This window comes from Orbicella franksi, chromosome 3 (assembly GCF_964199315.1).
Source record: "Orbicella franksi chromosome 3, jaOrbFran1.1, whole genome shotgun sequence".
Classification (NCBI taxonomy): Eukaryota; Metazoa; Cnidaria; class Anthozoa; order Scleractinia; family Merulinidae; genus Orbicella; species Orbicella franksi.
Window position 1 is genome coordinate 5,185,324 of NC_138147.1, and position 17,659 is coordinate 5,202,982.

The 17,659-nt window shown below is 38.4% G+C and overlaps 3 protein-coding genes across 4 annotated transcripts; all 3 read right to left on the reverse strand.

Moving 5' to 3' along the window:
- Nucleotides 1–85: 85 nt before the first annotated feature.
- Nucleotides 86–5,505, reverse strand: LOC145480807 (uncharacterized). Its single transcript, XM_081459134.1, has 2 exons — nt 4,295–5,505; nt 86–1,943 (listed from the first exon to the last, which is right to left on the reverse strand). The coding sequence occupies exons 1-2, from the start codon at nt 4,377–4,379 to the stop codon at nt 1,636–1,638; spliced, it is 393 nt and encodes a 130-aa protein (XP_081315260.1). The 5' UTR covers nt 4,380–5,505; the 3' UTR covers nt 86–1,635.
- A 928-nt stretch (nt 5,506–6,433) lies between these two features.
- LOC145480806 (chloride intracellular channel protein 1-like) lies at nt 6,434–9,118 on the reverse strand. The gene is made up of 2 exons (XM_081459133.1): nt 8,828–9,118; nt 6,434–8,740 (listed from the first exon to the last, which is right to left on the reverse strand). The coding sequence occupies exons 1-2, from the start codon at nt 8,864–8,866 to the stop codon at nt 8,078–8,080; spliced, it is 702 nt and encodes a 233-aa protein (XP_081315259.1). The 5' UTR covers nt 8,867–9,118; the 3' UTR covers nt 6,434–8,077.
- A 1,570-nt stretch (nt 9,119–10,688) lies between these two features.
- On the reverse strand, nt 10,689–13,689 carry LOC145482968 (chloride intracellular channel protein 2-like). 2 transcript variants are annotated; one of them, XM_081461597.1, is made up of 2 exons: nt 13,219–13,689; nt 10,689–11,997 (listed from the first exon to the last, which is right to left on the reverse strand). In XM_081461597.1, the coding sequence occupies exons 1-2, from the start codon at nt 13,264–13,266 to the stop codon at nt 11,329–11,331; spliced, it is 717 nt and encodes a 238-aa protein (XP_081317723.1). In that variant the 5' UTR covers nt 13,267–13,689; the 3' UTR covers nt 10,689–11,328. The 2 variants fall into 2 exon arrangements, with proteins under 2 accessions (XP_081317723.1, XP_081317722.1); XM_081461596.1 differs by having other exon boundaries at nt 13,213–13,689.
- Between the last annotated feature and the right edge of the window lie 3,970 nt (nt 13,690–17,659).

Here is a 17,659-nt window from a genome sequence, read left to right on the forward strand (position 1 = left end):
AGTGAAGAAACAGTCAAATTCTTTGACTTCAATAAAACAAGCTGAGAACAGATCTGCTACATGTACTATTCAAATCCTAAACATGTCCAGAAAATTGAAAATTTCTTTTATTAGTGTGGTGCTAACCAACCAAGAAAATACTTTATTTTTCCACACTTGATATAAATTTTAAATTTAACCTTAAGCTTGTTTACGTTTACACAAATCCTTGATAAATTTAATTACAAGTGTAGGTTTAATTTCTCTGTATACATGTATATTTGTACTATCTGGTTCCTATTTGCAATAAGAAAGGTGTTGAAAAAACAACAGTGCAAAAGATCCTAGGTTGAAAATATAATGGTGACGCAGCTCCTGAAAAAAGGTAACAGCTCATTGAGGTAATAATTTTTTGGTCACAGAAAATATTATGACTCTGTGTACAAGCCAAGGGTCTACTTGAATTTCTGCCACATCTTCTGACCAGAAGAGGTACTGGCTGACACTCAGGCTTTAAGAGGTGAAATGTCAACAAGAGTCCTAACAAACTGAATTTAAAGCCACCACTGACCCCTCCTCCCCCCTCTGCCCCTCCCTTTATTCCATTACTGCAACTACTCAAACCTGGCCACCAAGAAGAAAACTAACCAATCAAAATATAAACTGAGAACAATGGACTGGTAACTTCTTGTGACAGCAAGTAATGGTCTATGGACTCCTCTGCATTATATATAGAGATTAAATCCTTGATGCAAATTATCGTAAAAAAAAAAGTTAGCTTGAAAACTCATTTTGCCATAACTAAACCGAAAACGTTGAAAAGTGTTCAAAATTTAGGATCAAATTTAACCAATCAACAAATGGCAAAGGTTCCTGAGAGGTTTGCAACACCTCGCACTTTGTTGGGCTTTCAATTTTGTTAAGATCTACTGTTCGCATTCTTTAATGTTATCGGTTTGTTTGAGAAATAGATCACTAGCTTTTGTTCCCAAGTAATGTTCTGATTGGTTAACTCTTTTCCACATGGGGTGGTTAGAGTAGCCGCACTATATAAAACCAGAACTGAAAAAGCTACAAGTAAATGGGCAGCCTGTATGCACTATTCTCGAACTCAATCATAATTCATCAAAATCATGACTGTGATGGTGTTTGGATATCTGATCTTAATTAGCAGTGATTTTTATGATTTCATTTCTCCTTTTTCTCCTTAGTATTAGTTTTGATTGAGAAGATGTATCAAACACTCAAGACTGACGCATCATATTTTCAAATCTCTTTTCAGTGTTTAGAAATGTGGTCAAACACAGTCTTTTGTGTTTGATACATTACTTCTTGATCTATTCACTAAGAATAGCTGTTAAGTAAGATGGTAACCCAGTCAATGGATAGTGAAATGATGTCTAAAGCACTGGCACAACTTAGTAAATGTGAGAAATACCCCTAACACTAAAGTGAAGAATATAAGAAGAAAAAATATAAACCTAACTTAGCTATTATTAATACCACTCTGACTGGCACTGTTTTACCAAATGCACTCAAAACATTATTACAAGCAAAATAGTCACCTTCCCATGCCAGTACACATCCCAATAAATTTCCTAGATGAAATTGTCTAAATGCCATTGTTATTCATGCCGCTTAGCTGCAAGCGTCAGTTCACAAACTATGATAACTCTTGTTTCTGCTCTGCCACCACTTGAATACCAAAACAAAGATGACTGCAATGACTATTCCCAAAATTATTCCTCCGACAAATGAGGCTCCATCAAACTTTCTTCCAGTAGTCTGCTTGGAGGGAACCGTTGATGTTGGTGAGGATGAAGTCGTGCTTGTTGCAGTAGATACAGAAGTGGCTGGTGTTGTCGCAGTGGGTGATATACTGGTTGCTGCAGAGGTTTTTGTAGCATTTGAGATAAGTGTAGTAGTTGGAGTAGTAGTTGGAGTAGTAGTTTGACTAGAAGCAACTGAAACAACAAAACAGATCAGTAATTTGCATGCATTTATTAATTCATTTATTCATCAAATTCAATACTTGTACAGTCCAACTTGCTCTAATGGCCACCTCTCTATGACAGCCACCTCTCTACAATGGCCACTTTGGCAGACAGTCCCTGTCCCCAAGGTGGCCATTCTGGAGAGGTTTATCTTAACTGTTCAAGGTTAATATACAGAACCGGCCTGGGCAGATGATCCTTTGAAAAATACAAATATGTCTTGCAGAACGTTAGTCAGATTTCACGGGTATCACTGCATTGAGTTTTTTTGTAAAGCCATCTTGAAGTCTCAATTAATAACTCAGGTACCCATGGGCTGGTATCTATTCTAGGCACTACTGAGACACACATTTACTTGATGAGAATGAGCTGGTATCAAGGATCCTGTTTATCGTGTGCTTACAAGTGTATGTTATAATGCCCATGTTCGTGTGCTCTTTCTTACTTATCTATGTAAAATACTTGTGCCTAATATGCTTTAATGTGCGAACACAGCACACATCCTGACATCAAAAATATAAATCTTCCATTTAAAGGATTGGCACCACTTGTATAAGATTTTTTATTACAGCTCTCAGTTACTAAACCCACTGTGCTTGGTCAATTTAGCGTGCTGTATTCTATTGTACAAACTCCTAAAATTTAAAGCTGTTTCTGTCACCAAAATGTCTTGAGACCACTACACCTCCAGGCATTAAAATGTGCTAATAACTTATTTACAATAATTTTGAATAATTGAGTTATATATGAGATAATTGATAATAGATAATTGACTAATATATGTAGTTGTGCCTAATATACTTTAATGAATGAAAACAGCACATATCCTCACATCAAAAATATAAATCTTCCATTTAAAGGATTGGCACCACTTAATTTGTATAAGACTTTTTATTACAGCTCTCAGTTACTAAACACACTGTGCTGGGCCAATTTAGCCAGCTGTATTCTACTGTACAAACTCCTAAAATTTAAAGCTGTTTTTCTCACCAAAATGTCTAATCTTGAGGTCACTGCACCTCCACACATTAAAATGTGCTAATGACTTATTTAACAATGATTTTGAATAATTGACTTGTTTTGCTTCCGATGTACATCAGTCATTTAATGTCTTGGTGTCTTCCTGAACCCTTCAGACACAGTAGATAAATATTAAATATCTTGAATTGCTAACCTTGTCTTCATGGTCTGTACAGTAAGTTACAGATCCACATTTCACCCTTGGACGATAAATCAAAGTGGGAAAGACTTGTCCATAACTTACTTTATTATATGGCTAGCTCTGTGAATGGGCACAATAAACCAAATCCTGTGCTGCGATTGGCATAGCCCTATCTTGCCCGCTCAGGACTACCAGCTGTTTCCCACAAGAAAAAAATTTCCCCCAAATCATTTATTGACCTTGTATTGCTGGCCTTACTCATTTGTTTTTGTTTTTGTTTTTGTTTTTTTTTTTCTTTTCAAGTTTACAGACCTCAACTCCACTTTGGGCCATAAACATGCAAAATAAGAACTCGGCCATTACATCCAGCCATCTTGACCTCACGCTTGTATGGTCAATAACCCATATTGTAGAGACCTCGAACTCAGTTAGTAAGAGGTAGTGTGATGTCTTGCGGGACTTTATCAACTAAATAAATGTAGATGTAGAGGTAAAAAACATTTATAAATGTGACAAACTTAGCAATGAACATTAACATTTTTTAAAAGTGTTACTGTGTATGTACGTTGTCCTGGCCTATTTAAAACTTGATCTGAATCAGATTTTCGAAGTTTATTTTGAGGAGACTTAAACATCCGCGCATTTCGTCAACAGCAGTGTTAACTAAGCTATTTAACTGAACTACACAAAAAATACAAAGGGCCTCCAGTCCGTAGTGGTTTTGTTAAGCCCCATGCGAAATCAACTTGCACAGGTGTAAGCTTAAATATGTCACAGCTGCATTTAAAGCTGGTATACGTAACAGGAGTTAACACTCGAGTCGTGCAGAAGTAATTTTATATATCGTGATAGTTTAGCAGTAATTTTTATTAGCGTGTCAAAATATTTTACGTTTGATTTACAATATTTTGAGCGTATTAATGTAGCTTTCTATTTTTTTTTTATGTTTGTTTTTTTTTGCCCAACATTTTGCAGTGCAACTTTCACCGAGATCTCGATGAAGTAATTTTGATGATGCCAAAAGCAGCACCTAAAAGTCGCACAATTCAGCAAACCGTCAAATTTTGAAAACGGAATTCAGAACGCCGCCGAATCGAAAAGACGCTAGAAACGGTTCACACTACAAGGGTAAACATGTGCAGGATCTATTGTGCCTTACCTGTCCACGTCCGAGACATAAAATACACAATCAGTAACAATGCCAATACACGCATCTCTCTTCGCAGTCCAGGGATAAACATCATCCTTGCTATGAAACGGATCGTAGTTATCTGTAGGACGACAAACTTCAAATCAGGCTCTTCTTCGAACGAAGACCAAATCTAGCCCTTGAGGGAGGGGGAGGTGTCCCTTGCTCGACCCAGAAAAAAATAAATAGAAAGAAAAGGAGCGTGTCTCCACAAATTCAATTTCTTTATTTAATTCATCTATGAGTCTTTTGATACAATGTGCTTCGCCACCCAAAATAGTAAAATAAACTCAACGCAAAAGGTAAAAAAGCTGGTGACATCTCCCCACCGGAGTGGAGTAATTGGCGTTGCCACGTATGAATGCCGGCCCTTTGCAGCTGGGGTCACGTGACCAAATTTTTCCGAGGAAATTTTCATATTATGGACTATAACTTAAAGAATGCCGGAAATGGAAAGAGCGCATCGAAAATACCAAAATGGCCAAGTTTGAGGCCCCTGGCATTAAAGAGTAAGTTTATATGACAGCTTGAATTTTCGGAAAATTTAGAGGATTTGTATGGAAAATGTTGCTGGAGAGCAAGACCTTGCTCTCCAACAACTTTTTCCATAAAAATCTTCCTATTCTTTTAAAAATTCAGACTGTCAAAAAATCTCATTCCTTAATGATGGGGGCCTCAAACTTGGCCATTTTGATATTTTCGACATGCTTTTTCCATTTCGGGCATTTGTTAAGTTATAGCCTATAATTTTATGAAAAGTAGGTCACGTGATGGCTTAGCTGCAAAGGGCCTATTACTTTTTCACCTACATCAAAAAATTCTTCAGGATGCATTTAGTAGAAGCCCAGGAGGGAGAGGGGGAGAAACTCCCACATAAAAAGGGTGGAGGTGCTCATCGGAAATTTTGAAAAGAACCCACAAGAGGTACGAAGATCCTGTTTTGTGGGCGTGGCTTGAAATTTTTTCAGCCCTAGGAGGTACCAATTCTAAAACAAAACATTATCTCCCGTCATGTGTTTCCTGTCATATGTTTTTGGCTCAATACCCTAATAGTTACTGTAATTAAAAGCTCCCGCTGTGGACCTTTTGAGACTGAACACCTTAACAGCTGCCAAAACCGCTTTTTTAACCTCTAAAAGGTACAAGCACCCCCTCCTTTTTATATGGGAGTTTCCCCCCCCCCCCCCCTGGCAGGAGTAGAAGCGGGCTTCAGGTCAAAACAGGGTCAAAACATAAAGGTGATTAGTAGTAGGGCCTGATGGTCTGAAATTTTGCTCTGAAGCCTAGAGCCCAAGATTAGCTAATGGAAAGCTGATTTATTCTGAGTTAAACACAGGCATTTTAAGAAACAGAATATTCCAAGTCCTATAGCAAGGAAATTTCAGAATATGCCTGTCACTGACAGAAGATTCCTCTTCTCATACATTGGCCAGGCAAAAAATCAACCACCTAATTTACTATCAACATTTTAGAACATTTCGCTCACAACAATCCACTACACAAGCATGTTTATTGCTCTCTGGTCAAGAATGGGGGAGAAGAGAAAGCGGGAAGAAAGAGGCACCCATTCCCCCCTCAGCAACTTCACTCTCAACCAGGTCCTTCTTGGCCCAGCCACAGTCATGTGGGTGGACAGTCTACACAGACAGTAACAATCAGTTGAGCACTAACTGACAAAACTGGGAACTGTACATGAAAACTGAGATAATAAGCTGCAATTTGTAGTTTAGCGATTTGAACTCAACTTTTAGCTAACTGCTCGTAATCTATTGATAAACCGTTGACCACAGGGTAATGACTGCCTGATCTGTTTATCAACAGATGTTCTCTCTCTTTGACACAGAAGTCCCTGAAGAGGTATCATTTCATTTTATCACCAAAATACAAATTGGAACATTGCATCACAACATTTACAAGACTTCACTTGAGTGTGATTTTCTCTCATCTATTCATAATTGTGTAACTGAGACAGGATCAATATAAACAACACAAATACAAGTGAAGTCTTCAAAACATTAATTCTGGTTTAAGCTGTCCTGGAAGGGTGGCAACCTTCAGAGGTGCAACCATAACTTATGCTATGGTCATGCAGAAGAAAGCTACAGGCAGTAAAAAATTGTTTTAATTTCCGAGGTAATTCATTACAGGTAGGAAATTACATAATCTAATTTCTTAGAAAATTAAAAATTTTAATATTATTATTGTTATTATTATCATTGACACATTTTCAAAGACACAACAAAGTTGCAATCAAGATTTAATTAACTTTATAAGCCTTGATTCCCACTTTTTCATGCAAGATTTATAAAATGTTTGTGAAATTTTCATTTAAAATTAATACAATTCTTCAATTGTTCTATTTCATTTAATGTCACTTGAATCAACAAATCTTGGAATAACATAGAAACAAGAATTGATAAGTAATTTGACTTGACAGGAAAAATTAATTCCTCATCTGTCCCCACCCTGCTTGCTTCAAATAAAGGTTCTTTTGTTTCCACTCTTAAACAAACATGGCTAAAGTGACCTTTTGAATGACAGGCTTGACAGAACATAGAGTATGTGTGTTAAAACAAATTGTGGACCACATTCCATACAGGTTATTCATGAAACAGTGGCAACTAGTATTTTGATCTCTTTAAATTCTGGGTAGCTTTCTGAACAAATAGGTGAACAAGGCCCTTTTACTCAGTAAATAATGTGGACTCATTACAACCAAAAAATATTAACGCATACCGAAGCTCCTGTTAGTTATATGTTATAAATATAATCCAAAGAAAATAAAATGTTAGTTGAGACACACGCAACACAAAAACAGGAACTAATAAGCCTGATCGCTGCTATTTATTACAAATCTTTGTTTCATCCTCAAAGCATTGCCAAGGAGTGAAGATCATATTAAACAGCTGACCTCACATGCATAATTATCGTGATCTTTAGCGATACCCGTGTACGATGATGACACGGCTAATGTGATACTCAATCGGGTGACGCGAGCTCTAAGCTTTTACAGTTTTGTCAACTTTACACCGAGTAAAGCAAGCCATGACGCCGCCTCTAGGAATTTGGATCACGCATAAGCTCTCCGAAAGATGATCGCTACAGTAAAACTACGCGTTTCAGAACTATTATCCTAGAGCTAAATCGGTAAAACCAACAAAATAATACCGGTTCTGCTATGTGTGGTATTCCATGGTCGGTTTCCAAGCGACGAACTTGCACTTTACCCCAGAAAAGGCACTTTAGGGAGACTGAAAGGAGACAAAAGCCCTATATCGTGGCGAATCAACCGAATCGAAACAGCTTGAGTTAGGCTTACCACAACGCTGTGAGTACAAACAACAAATATGTGTCTAGATCAGACGGCCAGAACAAAGCTAAATTTCGACAACTTGAATACTTCATATAAGCTTACTTATACAACTTTACCGACAGAATAATAAACGAAGATATATATATTATTTCATGAACCGCCAAGCACAAATCTAGTACTGCCTATGCAGAAGATCTATTAGAAGCTAGTATTTGCGCTAGCCATAAATTCAAATCAGTGTTATGTTGGTAGTCAACTGAGTACACGTGTACTGTTCTTTTGAACGGCGGTTTTGTACCAAGTCGAAGATATTAGTACACGAAACACAGAAAAAAAATTCCACACGTTGTGCAAGAAATACAGAAGTAATTCGAAAACCTCTACAAAAGACTAGATTAATTACAGATATCTCTGCGAGACGCCATGGTCATGATAATCTATCAATGCTTTCTTGCCTTTCGCTGAAGCGGGTTTGGAACCTTCATAGCACGAGCCCATGCATCCACGATAACTTCTTCTGAAGGCGAGGTTCTCGTGAAAGCTTGATTGTCGTTAGCTGCATTCATGTATCTGTGAATTCCTTCGAATTCTTCGGGAATTTCGAACTCTTTGAACACCTTTGCTACTACTTTGATGTGCAGCAATTTGGGAAGCAAGATACAATCGGGAAGACACAAGTCCTCGCCGCCAAGAAATTTCCCAGGCATTTTCTCTGACTTCAAGAAGTCGTCAAGGGCTTTAAGTTCTTCCTTTAAGATTCCTTTTAGCCTCTCGTCAGTGGAAGAATCTGCGTTCTTCGCCAGCAGACAGAATTTGTGATAAACGCCGCTCCCAGGGCCTTTAAAAACAAGTTGATTCACCTCTTCGTTTTGGCTTCGCAGTGGATGATCGGGAGATATTTTCTCGATGAGGGTCTCGATTTCGGCTGGGTCTTCTATTAAGTCGTTCTCCAAAAACTGCAAGGCCGGTAGTTTTTTCATGGTTCTACTCTTAACCGCATCCACAAGACTGATGTCGACGGCGATATCTTTCAGTACAAGCATCATCATAAACCTTTGAGCAAACACGTCGGCTCCGAATTCCGAATCGTTGATGGTCGAGGCCTGTTTGAACAACAAACGAAATGATCAATAAACCACCGCTTATTTCGACCAGAATAAGAAAGCTGAGCTCTAAAAGAAGTATAATACCTTCACAAAAAGGGTCAGATCCGATTTACTCTCGGCCATATCGGAAAAGACGGAAAAAAAGCGCCCAACAAATTCGCTTGCAACCCAACAACTGTACACCGTCCTCACTGAAGAGTCACGATCCTTTTCTACGTCGCGCCCATTCTAGAACCCAGTCCCAATCTGTCAATTTCCTTTCTGAGCGATGATTAGGCAGGGGGTTGATAGGCGGTGTTTCAAGTGCATTGTACAACGGAAGGAAACTATTCTGACAAAATTTGAAAGTAGTTTGAGATCATCATCTTGAAATGGTTGCTTAGAAGTAGTTTGGAACTACTTTAGATCTAAAAATATTCGTTGATTCATGTATTTTGGCGCGAGTCTCACGCCAAAATACTGGCTTCCCCCAATTCTGTCATTTAAGGTGGCTCAAAACAGATTCCAGCAGTTAGATTTTGATGGGTCGTTATAACCACTCTTTAACACTTGATGCTTTAGCCATGGTATCATAAAACTGCCAAATAATTGGTGAACACGTTGTTATCATTTTCGTGACGCAATAGGTTGCCATAGCAACAGTTTGACCTGCTAAAAACACCCTCAATTACAACTTTAGGGGTTTATTATTCAAAAACGGCAGGGGGAAATTTTTTTATATTATCAAATTTTAGTAAACATGATAAGACGCAACGTTTGGCAAAGTTAAAAAATTCTGTACATAGGGTTCAGAGCCACCTTAAATTTTTAAAATTCTAAGGTGGCTCTAAACGCTATGTGTAGATTTTTTTTTAAAACTTTGCCAAACGTTACGTATTATCATGTTTATGAAAATTTAATAAGATAAAAAATTTCCACCATGGGTTGGCAGGTATCTCTATTCAGGACCCCATTCATTGGAACATCTTTTGTGTTTTGTTATGGATGGGCTTTTCTGTCTTTCCTTTTGTTGTGGAGCCAAATATTTAGAAATTATGTTTTTAAGAACGCTACGTTTTGGCAAGCGAAGCTAAGGTTAACTTGGGAACACTTAATTCTTAATTGAACGCCTCTTCCTTGGAAACATTTCATTCTATAGCTAGAATTTTGCGTTCGTACGTTCACCTGTGTACATGTTCATGTAGTTCTTGTGACCTCCCCTTGATAGACTCAAGGTTAGCTGTTGTAAAGAGTATTCTATTTTTCTAGTTCTCAATTGGTTACTCTCTGCTTGCGTTATCGAGTCAGCTGCGTTCGTTTAGGATTTACTCCGAGTACTTTGTTTTGTATCACCTGATTTACCCTAGCCTTGAATCCCGAGCGTGGCTAGAAGTTAGCATTAAAAGTGAGTGCATTGTAAAATTGTAGTTTTTATACTAGGTAAAGTTGTATTTAAAGTACGTTGCATTTTTTATGACTAGGTAATTTGTTTTTATGGATTTAATTTATTGTAAAGCGCCATTGAACCATTGGGAAATGGCGCTGTATAAATTTTATTATTATTATTATTATTATTATTATTATTAGAGTATTTTTTACTATTCTTATTTAAATTTTTTCGACAAATGACAATAGACAAATTTATAAGGGTTGCAAAGAATGAGTGTAATTTGTAATTCGTTTGTAAGTTAGTATTTCCCTGACATATATATTGTCCTAAGAATTTTTACAGTTGTAATTTTTTATAAGCCACTAATAAACATTATTATTAGTTGTAAAAAATAATATTATTATTGTTATTAAAAAAAATTATTATTATTGTTGTTGTTGCTGTTATTATTATTATTATTATTATTATTATTATTATTATTGTTATTATTATAATTATTTAGTAGAGAAAGCAGAAGTAGAGAAAGTACAAGTATTAGAAGACGTAGAAGTTCAGCAGAGTAAAGATTAAGTCCCGGAGTCTTGATACCTCCGGTCGGTGACCAGTTCTGGCATACGGCAGATAACATAACAGTTGTACAAATAAAATGAAAAATATCAGAACTTTTGTGTCTCTAAGCTTTAATATGGCGCCAAAACTTTGTCTCAAGCTCGCAAAGTGTCACCAGGTCTTCAAATTTCAAATTTCTTGTACTTTGTCAAATTAAACATAGGATTTTCGAGTTAAGTATTAGATGGGGCCAAAACAACTTTAGCATTGTCTTTATTTTGTAAGCAAGGAAGAACATCGATTTTTTTTTTGCTTCTCTTAGGTGGCGCAGTTCAAAAATTAGCGCGTCAGGGCCGGGTTTGAACAAGAAGATTGAGCGACGAAGAACATAGACAAGTGGCTTCGAGTAAACGATACAAACTGAGATCGTTTGGTTGAGCTAAGCCAGTAAATTCAAACAAACGTTTGCATAATCTATTACTGCTACACAGCGTTTATACATACGGAGAAGAAAAAATTCCAGTTCAAGCTTTTCCGTTTTTCGTTTTGTGCTTTCCTTCTGCAGCAAGTTTAATATTACGCTAGTCTAGCTTTTCTCCGCCTGACCTTAACGTTATTTACAGAGAACACTGTCCGTTCTCGATTTCTACTTATTCAAGATGAGGCACTACAGTTTTCTTTCGTATCCTTCCAACATGGGCACTGCAAAATTTCTCGACCAATGCTCTTTGATTAGGTCATCAGACGGACAGGTTTCGCGAAAGGCGACGTGTTTCTCGCCAGCGTGAATATAGTCCCAGACCCCTTGGAGCCTCGCGGGAATCTCGAAGCCTTTCAACTCCTTAGCAGCCACGCGAACGAGCAGGAGCTTGGGGAGTAAACTACAGTCAGAAAGCTTCAAGCTGTCACCTTCCATAAAGAATCCATCAATGCTCTGTAAAAGCGATTCCAGCTCCTCCATTTTCTTCAGCAGCGCTGTTTTGAGGTAGGCATCTTTTGTCGGATCTTTGTTCTTTATGAGAGCGCAGAATTTTTGGAAAATATTACTACCGGCGACAATGGCTTCCTTACTCTTGCTCCTGATTGGTGGATTTGGATAGAGCTCTTCCAGGTACTTAGCGATAAGTAACGGATCGTCAAGAACAAGGGCCTCTTCTTCACTGACCTGATGAACGAGAACTGGTACCTTGCCTGTGGAGTTTACCTCAAGAAACTCTTTTGATTTCTTTTGAATGTTGAATGGCATTACCAGCGGCTCAATGTTCTTTAGCTTGCAGATCATTTGGACCTGGTGAGTGAGAGGGCAAGCCGCTACAGACGATTCATCCGCGGCAGCCTGTAGAGAAATGAGATCAAAAGTTAATTCCTCATTACGTTAACAATACACTGTCAAGTAATCAGGTGAGGAGAATAAAGATATTCATCTACAAGGTGACAATGTCTTGATGTATCGCCAAATTCCATTAGTAAGTTCAAAGGATGAGAGTCTTTTAACTGGCACTCAAGTACTTTTGTTTGTTTGTTGTGTACAATATTTCGTGGATCATGAGGTCAACTTTCAATTTTTTTTTCCTGTCTTTTATCTGATCAAAATTTACCCAAGATTTTAAGAAATGAAATTAGTTCGGTAATTTGCATCGTCTGTCAACCGCCATCACAAACGTCATTAAACGAGTTGTTATTACCTGCATAATCGCACACCATCTCTCTCACGAAATGCCCATGTTGGGGTGGGTGCCTTGTATGATATCGATGAAATATATCATCATTGAGACACTTTTTTGTGTACGGCTTTTCAAAGGCGATTGTTCTCGATCTTTTTTTACCGTGTTACAAGTTCAGTAACTATCAGTGGACTGTATTAATTCTATTAATACTCCAGATAAGAGACAATAGTACAATACTTATTTATATTTACGTCACGTCACAATTTACGTCTTGTGGACATTTTTCCCAACTACCGGACGGGACCGGACTGCCCTGGGGCTGTCAGTCACTAGATACATTATTTTCACCTGCCAACAAGGCTTTTAATTTGTAAGGATGAGTTCAACGTTTGCTCCATAATCGTTACTTTCAAGTTTCAACCTGTTAAAATAAAGAGCTGCATCTTTAGCGACATTTTGGGTAATAGTCGACCACTGAACACAATTTGATTAATTCAAGATTAACCTCGTGCGAGAGCGATCGCGCCCGACGAAGACAACATGTTGCGCGGTTCCTACCGTCTGTTGCGTCCATTATTGATTCAGGGCGCCATCGCTTTGTACGAAACTCAGTTTTTAATTGTGGGAGGAATACGTATATGTTGTGTGTACTTTGTTGGTCTTTGACGAAACAACATCCTTGAAACTGGTAACTAGAACAAACAATTAGTAGATATAGTTGATTGAAGTAACTAAAGCTGCGAAGCTAAGTAAACTTGCGTGTGGGTTTTGCTTAACTGTTTTAAGACCCAGTTTAAGACCCTACGAATCTAGTCACACGTATTCCTGATGTCGTATACATTCCCTTGACTGCATAAAGCATGATTGAATAAATTAAAACCTACCCTTACAAGGAGGTAAAATTCTGCCGTCGGTCGCGATCGTGAACCGTTATACATTCTCTGATGGGTCGATTTTACGTTATTCAGAAGCCGATGAAATATTTTTTGCTGACTGTTTGAGAGACACCCCAGCTGGGAGAGATGTACCTATTAATGATGAGAAAACGTGATTATTGACAGTTTATGCATCACCGAAATCAAACGCAATTGGTACGTCAACTACAACAGTGGCAATGAGCCGTGAAACTGACATCAAACTGAATTGGAACTTTCACGAAACACCGGGTGTTTGAAATCAACTGTGTTAACATGGTAACTTCTCATAAATAAGTCCCAGTTGCCGCAGTTGAAACGAGGAGTTTTAATAGCTCAGTTCATAATGGACATTCTGGCCTCGTATGAAAGACCCATTTATTTTTAATTTCTGTGGCCATGCTATCTGCCGACCATTGGCCATGTTTTTGTTTTGTCTTGCAATGAAAAGAGACTCTGTTTTTGTTCAACGAGATAGTATTGTTAACAAATAAAAATAGCACGAAATCTGCATTTGAATAAACTACGTGCAATTATTACCGCTCTTCATTGCAATAAAATTGAAGAAAGTTCTGGATAACCAGAAAACCTTCAAGGGTAAATATTCCAAACTCAAGGGACATTGACTTTTTACGTAGGCGCAAGTTCTTCGAAAATTCAGTACAAAGGTGTTAAAACTAACTCGAGTCATATTGACTCCACATCCCTATCTTTAACAAAGAGAGCTTTCTAAAAGGTTGCCAACGAGTCTCCCAAGTAATTAGATAATACCTTTCTTTTGTGCTTCGTCCAGTGAAGCATTAAAACTGTAACCATGACAACCTAAGACTTTGTCAAGGGAGCGTGGGAGCCAGAGGCGCCCCCCTTTTAGTCGTGCGTGGGGGTAGAGAGGGTAGTGTTAAATTTAGTGAACAAGGGAACCTTGGGAAATTTCTGATTTTGTAAAGTGTAAAGCTACTGTGAGTTGGTGGCAGTTGCAAATTTATATGATATCTTGCAATTAGTTTGAGAAGTTTGAAAAACAGACCCGTTTCGGGGCATGTACCACGGGCGGAGCCCGAATACGTTATACCTTCTACCTGCAAATCCTGTGACAGTTTCGATTTAGCTTGCGCGTAAAAGTTCCTCGCCTTTTTTTTTTTTTGTAATTTGGAGGCAGAAAGAAAAGTGAGTTCGCTCAGCCGAAAAGAAAACATTTCTATTATAATTCAGGAGACAAATAATACAACAAATAACGGAGGGAGCCGCCACCAATAATCGAGTTTATTTACAAGAATCTGAGACACGCTGAATACAGGTTACAAGCCAGAGAATATAAGAAAATGTCACACGCTATTTTATACAACGATATTAGCAATAAGGAAAAACATCCTCGAGTAAACTGGTCGGCGTCAAGTGGTATTGACAAGGAGTGGTATATAAAGGCCTGATTATCCCAATGGGAGCTAATACAAAACAACCTAATTAAACACCTAAAAGAAATACATATTTCTGCACGCAGGCACTGCATAATTAATTAGTTCACAGCATAGATTTAAGTAATCTTTTCACATACCGCCGAGATCGGGGGTCGGTACAGTAGTCCTTTGCGCTCCTACAAATTTGGTTGCTTCACCTGAAACGTGTTCGTTCATTAGTACTCCGGGACGACAGTCAACTTTCGCTGTAGTGTGGACACTTGTTAACCACCTCCAGCCGCCGCATGAACTTGCTGCAAAGAATCCAGAACTGTCTTCACTATACTAAAAGTCTTGCAACAACACGCACTTTTGGGTCCCTTAGCCGGCTGGTGGAGCAAAAGGAACCAAAGATGGGGTAATTTTCCTAGTACTTATGTGTATCAGCTGGTTCATTTATCTTTGGCTCGTCTTGGTTATGTCCCCACGCACTAGGTTTTGCTTTCAGCTTTAGCTCGCGTACCTTCTTTGCTTTGCTCATTTTTACCCCTGTCTTCAATCTTCTTAGTTCTAACTTTGTTAAATTATCCTGTACTCTATTGTTCTAAGCGTTAATTTATATCCTAACGTCCTTCAGCCTGTTCGTGTTTTATCTTGGTTGTCTTCTCTTTATTTGCTGATGCATTCCATACATACATACCGTGGCATAGTTTTGATATTTCTAGCATCTTAGCTTCACCTTCCATTCTTTTTCAATCATTAATAGCTTTTGCCCTGGTGTTATTTATCGTCACCTTTTTATTTTATATGCATTTTATCGCTTGTTTAACTACTTAGTCTGGTTAAGTTGGCACGTTGGGGTTACATATTTCAGTTTTTGAGTAATTCGACATTTCAGGGGGACATCTGTTTCGTTTCACATTGTCGATAAACAGGGAGAGATTTTGTGCACTGTTTTTAAATAAGGCTTCCTGGCCTCTAAGCCTTTCAGTGCGCAAAGCTGCAGATTGGGGAGTTCCTTGCCGACGCCGAGGACGGGGCCTATTAAAAAAAGGAATTTATATTTTACCAGCGAAATTCGCAATTCTCTAGATCTGTTCAGTACGCCAATGGCTCTAAAAACGTGCTGAGGCTAATATGTAATGGCAGCGTTCAATTCATTCCAATGGAAATACGAAAAATGAGCCGTCGTCGCTTGCGTTCCTCAAACTACGCAGAACTTGGTCATTTCCCGTTATTGTTTTGCAGAGGAAGGCAAAGAAATGAACAAAGATTTATAACGCTCGTACAAAGCTATTGTTTTCTCATTAAATCTTTTGTCTGGTGAAATTCTCGTTGCCGTCGTCGTCGTGGTTTGCTTAAGCTCCCTATTAGCGCGTTTAGACACTGCAGGGTAACCTTTTGTGGTACTTTACCGGAGAAACTAAGGTGGAGCCTTTAGTGTCGCCAGTTGATACAGTCTGGGTCTTTTAGGCCCCGTCCGCACTTCGCGGCCGAAGGAATTTGAAAACGGAGGTTTAAATCTGCAAAAGCGTCAATTGTTTTCCGTCCACACTACGCAGGGAGAATTTAAAAACGCAACAATCGCCGGTTATTTTGGATTGGTGTTTGAGCCGAAAACTCGAACAGGGAAACCAAATGATGCTGGTGACCACATCGTTTTCGAAAAGCTCCGTATGTTTTAAAATGTTTTATGTCCACACTAAAACGCCAAACCGGCGTTTTCAAATTCCTTCGGTGCGAAGAGCGCGTTGTCGAAAAGCTCAGTTTTCGTGACGGATTAGTGTGGACGGTAGGCCTAACCGTAGAAATAAAGCCGTGTTTTCAAATTTCTCTGGCGTATATATACGTAGTGTACACGGAGCCTATAGCTAAGCTTCGTATTCAACATGTACCATTTACATGTCATCAGCACGAGCTGCACGTGCCAACTTCTGAGAACTAAAATTTGCATATTTAGGGTGGGCGTTTGAGGGTGGGAGAGGGGAGGGTGACAGGATGGATGATTTTGTATTACCAGGAATTTTTTAACCCTTTCATACACTATATTTTTATTTTCGCGAGACTTGTGTATATATATCTTTTCTCCGTGTAACATGCTTTTTTATGCTTTTTTGGCTCAATGGGCGGGGTGATTTTTTTTTTTCGGCAATGGTCGTGTGCACGAGTTTTCAAGTATGCTTGCGGACTTTTTTTTCAAAATCGCCCAGCCCCCTTCTGAAAAGTCAAATGGTCTAGCCCTTATGAAGAAGTACCAGCGCACATTTACAATTATTCTGTAAAATAGTCTCCATTCGCATCAGAAGTAAAATTTTACCCCAGCAGTTATAAATTCTCAGTATTTAAATTCTCTCAACAGTTCTCTAATAGGCGAATCTTTGCTGACGTGATTGTTTACATTTTTCCTCATTAACATACGACTTTGCGCATAGAAGGCATCATGCTAGACACGATTTTACTAGAAAAACGTAAAGGGCTTGTGAAACTTAATAAATGGTGAAATTTTTAGCGCTTTGGGTGTAATATTCGAGGAGAAATTGGCTTTGAAAAATATCAAAATTTCTGTGTGGCAAAAGCGCTAATGAGCTCATACATTCTTTGTAAAATTTGAGCTTTTAAACCCTCGTCGCACAAAAAGTATTCAATACATCGCGCTCAAATTCCTTGGGACAGTTAATCGTGCTGTGCCCTTTCAATATTCAGTATTAATCTCTTTGTAGCTCCATCAGAAACCGTATCGCTTATGGTAATGAGGCAAATATTTTAAACAAAGATTCTCCTATAAATGTAAGCGAACAGACCCTGAACACTGCTGCGGGAATTTTGATACCTAATCTGAAACGAACGATGAAAATTGGGAAAATAATTAACTTTGCCCCATTAACTTTCCAATATCGTTCATCTGACCCTGCCCCATGTAAACAATTCTTTTTTCCCTTCGTTTCCAGTAATTAACAGATAAACGTAATTTTTCTATATACGGTTGGTTGGTATCAATGGTCGCCAAAGTTACACAAAGA